We start from the raw sequence: 7,500 nt of genomic DNA on the forward strand, positions 1-7,500 counted from the left end.
ATTTTTTGAACCAGGCTGTAAACATGTTTTTTTCTGCTGTAAAGTTGGGCATTTTAACATGGGGAGTCTATGGGATTGACTCCTTTTTGCAGCCAGCCTCTAGCGGCCAGTTGATGAATTACAGTTTAAGTCACTTCCTTGTTGACTTCAAGAGAGAGAGCGGGAGGTTGCTGCTTGGTGTAAACACACGAATCGGATATAGGCAACAAATCAGAATTGGGCATCAAGATCTGCAGTGTAAATGAGGCCTATAATGCATAATGCATCATAGAGCATCAGGCATATAACACGTGACATATCATAATGTATCATAATGCATAGTGCATCATAAAGCATAATACATCATTATGCATCATAGTGCATAATACATCATAACACATCATGACGCATCATAATGTATCATAATGCATAATGCATCATAGCGCATCATGCATATAACAAATGGCGCATCATAATGTATCATATCTGTTAAACTGTAATGTATTTCTGTGATGCGCAGCTGTATTTTCAGCATCATTACTCCAGTCTTCAGTGACACATGATCTTCAGAAATCATTCTGATATGCTCATTTATAAAATGGCTGATAAAAATTCAGCGCTGCGTCACAGAAATAAATTATATTAAAGTATATTAAAATAGGAAACCAATATTAGAAACTGCAATACTATTTCACAATATTACTGTTTTTTTTTCTGTAGAGACAGACATTTTTTAAAACATTAAAAATCCTTCTGATCACAAACTTTTGACCGTTAGTGTGTATATATGTACACACACACACACACACACACACACACACACACACACACACACACACACACACACACACACACACACACACACACACACATGTCTGGTCAGCTATCCTTGTGGGGACTCTCTATAGGCGTAATGGTTTTTCTACTGTACGTACCGTATATTCTATTGCCCTACACCAACACACACACACACAATAGCAGTATGTTCAATTTTGTAGCAGCTCTCAAGGTTATCAGAGATTGCATTGTGTCTTGTGCACAGTCAGATTTATTCACTAGTTTGAAGTAAAAACGGTCAGCATGGCTTTTATTAAAGCTCTTCGAGAGGAAAAACATGCAATCAGACAGAAGCTTTGCATTCAGACAAACGCCTTTGTGCGGCTCACAAAACAATAACACGCAGAAACGATAAGCCTGAATACCTCCCACAAAATAATTCACTTTCAAGGGTACATCTCATTTTTTCCTGTACGTCTGTGTTTCTTTGTCACTGGACTTCCATTAAGCTCAGCAAAGAGAGAACAAAGACAGGAGAAAAAGCACTGGTTCCCTCAATCTGCTGCTGCTGAAACACATTTGTTCAACACGTAAAGCACGACTGATGGCTGTCAGGCCCAAACTGTCATTAAGGAGCTAAACAGAGGAGTGTTAGGCATTAGGCCAAACCAACTAATGAACATTCAGTGAAAAACTGAAGATCAGAAGATGATGAAGGTCGTCCTGCGCAAATCAGGCTTTGCTAACAGACTTTTACTGAAAGATGGAGAGATCATTGCATTTGTGCACTCAACAGCTAATATTCTCAAGGGAAACCTCATATGCAATGGGAGGAGATTGAAATATGATGATGTATTCAACATTTTTCATGATTACACTCTTAGAAAGAAAGCTTCTTTATTGGCATTTATTGATCAGTGTTATTGTAGTATCAGTATAGAGATACTACTAGAGTTCATATTCATATCTTGGTTTAAAAAACAATCAAATCCAATAAATATTAATACATTAATATTTATTATATTTGATCAAAATATAAATATTTAATTTAATTTTTGAAAATCTGAATTTTATTTTTTAATATAAAAATATAATTATTTGTGTATATATTTTTGTAGTAATTTTGTTGTGTTTTTGTTATTTTCATTACTTTTGTTTTTTAAATATATCTAAATAGTTTTAACATGCAGTTTTATTTTATCACTGAAACAGTTTTTATTAATATTTCAAATTACTTGTTATTTTTAGATTATATGTTTGCATTTTAACTTTAGTTAACATTTAATTTTAGTAATGTAATATTGTTTAGTTATTGTTGTAATAATATTGAGTAAATTTTTGTTTTTAGTAATATTTTGTATAAATTTTAATATTGTTTTGATATTAATTCATATTCATCTTGTCAGGTGTAATAGTAAAAACACAAGATAATATAAGATTTCAAAATATTAGCTTATTTCATATCCAGAGATGTTAGCCAATCACAGCAGTGGGTGTTTGAATTGAAGTCTTAAAGGAGACACGCCCCTTTAAACAGTGTTCAAATCAGAGAGCTAAAATCAAGGTAAAGTGGCTTTTTATTCCTAAATTCTGATGTTTTTGATGTAGAAATCCTAATAATATTATGAGTGCACCTTAGGAAACATTATACAATAATAAAAATGCAGTTCACGAACCATTAAAGTCTTTTTTTTTTTTTTTTTAAATACTAATGTTTTATGGTTTATGTTTGGGAAGTGTAGTTGAACTACTTTATTTTCTGAGTCCCTCGTAGTTCATGAAGCTTCAGCAGCACTAGTAAATGCAAAAGTTAAACTGCACACCACACACACACACACACACACACACACACAGAGACCCCTGCAGGCCTGCTGTGAAGGCCAGAGACTCAGACTCATCCATCGCCATCAGGTCTGCAGAAATGAAAAACAGTGAGACCTTCAGCAGGAGGTCAGAACCCAGAAACAGCCTCCAGTTCCTCAACCCTCACTCTCTCTCTCTCTCTCTCTCACACACACACACACACACACACACACACACGTGTGTCAGGTAGGACAGTACACCGCTGGGGGCCACAGCTCATCTCTACTGAACTCAAACACACTCAACATCACCGACGGCCTTCAAGTGCAGATGCAAAGATCACCATTCTGAGCTACACCAGCAAGGATGCATAAAAAAAATTAAATAAAGAAATAATTTAAAGAAAGAAGTATAAAGAATCTAAGATATACAATAAAACATTAACTTTTTAGTATAATATTATATATAATTATATATAATTACATATATAATGTTTTATAATATATTATACAATAAGTATGTACATATTATAAAATATTATCAAAGTTTTAGTGTAAATATGTATAGTAAATGTGTGTGTGTGCATTTAAAGAGTTCTAAAAAATAATATGCAACTCATAAAAGTTATAGTATAAAAAGCATATACAGTATACAAAGCGTACTGTATGAAACATTATAAAAGTATAAAAAAGCATAAAACCTACATAATACATACAAATAATTTTGCATATTTATCATGGTAGATAGATAGATCTTGGCAGATACATCTTTTTCAGTTAGAGTTCAAAATTATGCCTCATCAACAGCATTTCTCTCCTGTGGGGTTCCCCAGGGTTCTGTTTTGGCTCCGTTGCTTTTTGCTTTGTATTTCCTGCCTCTGGGGCAATTGATAAGTACTTTTCAAGGTATATGCTATCACTTCTATGCAGATGATATTCAACTTTATATCTATTTTAAGCCCGATGAGATTATGAAATTATCTCTTCTTTTAAATTGTATAAATACTATAGAAGTCTGGATGGGAAACAATTACCTGCAGTTAAATTCTGAAAGAAAAAAAAAAAACCCAGAAGCTTGTGGAGGTGATGGAAAGTCTTGGCCCCTTATCACATTCTGTTAAAGGGGTCATATGATGCGATTTCAAGTTTTCCTTTCTCTTTGGAGTGTTACAAGCTGATTGTGCATAGATAAGATCCCTGAAGTTGCAAAGACTAAAGTCTCAAAACCAAAGAGATATTCTTTATCAAAGTTAAGACTCTGCCACGCCCCCCTAAAACGGCTCGTTCTAACACACCCCACATATCTACCCCCACTATGTGGAAATATTTGCATAATCCCGCCGCAAATGTGCACGCAAAGAAAGAAGGCATGGTGTCAGTAACCGCAGTTAGTGTTGAAGCAACATGTCAGGGAGACGCTGTGTGTTTAAGTGCGAAAGCAAAAGCACTTTATTTGGATCACTTACAACAGAACAGCGTGCTTGTGGTGTTTGGCCAATCACAATGCACTGGGTCAGTTGGCCAATCAGAGCAGACTGCGCTTGTCGGAAGGAGGGACTTTGTAGAAAACGAAGCGTTTGAGAGAGGCGGGGCATATAGGACCTACAATAATGTACAGTATTTGAAAAATAATGTGTTTTTTGAACATTAAAGCATGTCAACATATTCTGTTACACCAAATACACAAAATAATGATCTTTAAAAAAGCATAATATGACCCCTTTAAACCTTGCCTTCGTAATCTATGTGTTCATATGGGTCAAGCCATCAGTCTCGATCAACATGTTAAAAATCTGGATCGAAATAGTTTGTATCAGTTGAGAAACATTGCAAACGTGAGGCCATCTGTGTCAATAGTGGAGATGGGGATGATTATACATGCTTTTATTTCCTCCCGCCTTGATTATTGTAATTGTCTTTTTATTACGTGTCTCAGTAATGCATCCCTGAAACGATTACAAGTGGTTCAAAATGCTGCTGCTAAGCTTTTAACTAAGTCCCCAAAGAGATCTCATATAACACCAATTTTGATTACGTTACATTGGCTCCCAGTCAAATTTAGTTCAATTTCAAAATATTTTTCTTGGTTTGTACAGCATTGCAAGCTCCTGTTTATATAAATGAGCTATTGCAACCTTATAATTCTAGCAGGAATCTGAGATCCTCCAAACAGATCCTACTAGTTGTTCCTCGCTCCAGACTAAAGACAAAAGGTGACTGTGCCTTTGGGGTAGTTGCTCCCAAGTTGTGGAATGCTCTTCCCTTAAATCTCAGATCTGTGGACACTTTTAAAAAGTAATTAAAATCTTACTTGTTTAAACTTGCATTTTTTTTTTTTTATTGTTTGCTATGTTTTTTTTTGTATGTTAGTAGTAGTTTTTTTCAATTGTTGTATGTTTTTCTCTATCTTGGATGTAAAGCACTGTGACGCTTGCTTTAGAAAGGTGCTATAGAAATAAAGTACTTACTATGGGCATTTAACAATTTTTGACTTTTCAGTCTGAGTTAAATCTCTTTTTGGCTCATTTTATCTGTAAAAGAAAACCTGCTTAATAATTATGCACACCTGAATATAAGGTGTTTTCACTTCCAACCTTCATGGACAATTATATATCACTTATAAATGATTAAAATGAAATGATAAAAAAAAATTAAAATGATAAAAAAAAATATGATCAGAATATAAACTTGCATATTGGATGGATGGATGGATGGATGGATCCTTGGTTCCTATTGACTTTCATTATACGAACAAAAATACAATTGGAACTGAAAATGTTCAGCTCCCAATATTTTTCTAAATATCTTCTTTGATGCCCCACAGAAGAAAGAAACTCGTACAGGTTTGAAATGACATGAGGGAGAGTAAATGATGACAAAACTGTCCCTTTAATATTCCTCTGTTACATGGCAGCATTTATCAGGCGGTCGCAGTTACCTGCGCATTTGGTGCGGGCTCTCAGCGGCGGCCCCGGGGCCCCGGTTCCTCCCTCCAGGGGCCGCGTCAGCAGCACGCTGATCTCGTACTCCGTGTCGGGGTCCAGATGGCCGATCTTGTGCGAGGTTTTATCGACGGGCTGCAGGTCGTACATGGTGCCGGAGACGGTGCGGTACTCCACCTCGCGGTTGATGATGGGCCCGTCTCCGTTGATGGAGTTCGCATTGAGCTGGATCCAGAGATATGTGGCCCCGACCGCCATGAGCTGAGGAGGAGCGATGGGAACCGGCGGCTCTGGGAGAACAGACAGAACATTTAACGTGAATAACAGCGGAATTACAGCAAAAACATCAGCCGTTTAATCCGTACATAATCCATAATAATGCTTCCTCCAGTGAAAAAGTGCATCTGCTGTTGTCTCTCACATCAAAATCCAGCCACATATTAGTTTAGAGCTGTTTAAACGCTGCTTGATCTGTGCAGATTTCTCTCCTGATTCACACCTGAACACTTTTTCACTGGAGGAAGAGGTATTATGGATTATGGACTCAATGTATTTGAGTTAAAAACGTCTTAATGCTGGATTAGTTTCAGCTTTTGTGTTCTCCAGATGTTAACTGATGGACTGGAGTGCTGTGGATTACTTGTGGATTATTGTGATGTTTTTATCAGCTGTTTGGACTCTCATTCTGACGGCACCCATTCACTGCAGAGCATCCATTGCTGAGACACTGATGCAATGCTACATTTCTACTGCTTTATTAATACTGTTTTCTGGAAACTGCATTAAAAGGAAGTGAGTTTATGCTTAAAACAAGAACAAATATCTGCCAACGGGGCCAGAAAAATTACAAACTAATTCAAAAGGCAAACAGAAAACTCACTTATTTTTGATGCATTTCTCAGAAAACACGATTTAAGTCACTGTGCATCTCCAGTCAATGTATCTTGATTTCATGTTTACAGATTTGTACTGGAAAACAAGACCAAATCTGAGTAAAAAAAAACATTTTTAACTGTGTGACAGTTTTCAAACTGTATTTTTCTTTTTCTTTCCCCCCTGAGTTTGACAAAATGTCAAATTGCTGTTTTTATCCGCTCGTGTCCTTAAAGCAGAAATAACTGAGAATGTCAGCATGCTCTCCTGAATGTTCCTCTATCTAATGCTCACCGATTCACGTGAATCATCTCTCAAGAGTCCTCCAGATGGCCCTGTGTGCCGCTTTACATCATTTTGTGCAGTGAAATAAATATATCACCACTGCGATTCTGTTCTATAGCTTAAAATCAAACAACAAATAAAATAATTCCTGTATATCAAACAGTAAAGAGGTTTGATTCCTAGCAAATGCATGAACATAACAAAATGCACAGCTTGAATGCAATGTAAGCTTCTTTGAATAAAAGTGTCTTTCAAGCGCATAAATGTAAATAACGTTAGAATGCAAGAGAGTCTAGTGCTCATAACACAGCCTTCATTTTCTATATTTAATTTAGAAATATGACCTGTATGCTTCACACAACGTGTCATTAATTATATAAATGTGTAAAAATACTATAAAATATATTATAAAAGTTATAGCATGAAAAGTATAAAAAAGGCATACAATTTTACAAATATACAATAAAATGTTTAAAAATGTATAGTATAAATTAAAAAAATGACTTAAGTAAACTTAAGTATAAAATGTATAAAAAGGTTAAAATACTTGAAAACATTAAAAGTTATAGTATAAAAAGTTTAAAAAGCATGAAAGCTTAAAATATACTACTGTATAAAGCTATACTTAAGCATGAAAATTACAGCATTTAAAAAAAAACTTTAAAATATTTTAAAAACTGCATTATTGTTTTTATTCTATACTGTACTTAAGTATTATTGTTTATACTTTAATAATATACTATACTAAAACATATACTATAAAACATTAAGTTATATAAAAAATTATAAAAAGCACTAAAGTATAAAATATACTATAAAACACTAAAAACTATATTAAGTAT

At 34.9% G+C, this 7,500-nt stretch overlaps 1 protein-coding gene across 1 annotated transcript in view; it reads right to left on the reverse strand.

The window, feature by feature from the left end:
• LOC107712392 (receptor-type tyrosine-protein phosphatase mu) overlaps positions 1–7,500 on the reverse strand; it is a 251,734-nt gene that overhangs the window by 123,221 nt on the left and 121,013 nt on the right. Inside the window, exon 7 of the mRNA XM_016517630.1 lies at positions 5,497–5,790. Within this exon, the coding sequence (XP_016373116.1) occupies positions 5,497–5,790 (294 nt within the window). The remainder of the gene's footprint in view (positions 1–5,496; positions 5,791–7,500) is intronic.

Source organism: Sinocyclocheilus rhinocerous, unplaced genomic scaffold, assembly GCF_001515625.1.
Source record: "Sinocyclocheilus rhinocerous isolate Xijiao unplaced genomic scaffold, SAMN03320098_v1.1 scaffold1830, whole genome shotgun sequence".
NCBI classification, from domain to species: Eukaryota; Metazoa; Chordata; class Actinopteri; order Cypriniformes; family Cyprinidae; genus Sinocyclocheilus; species Sinocyclocheilus rhinocerous.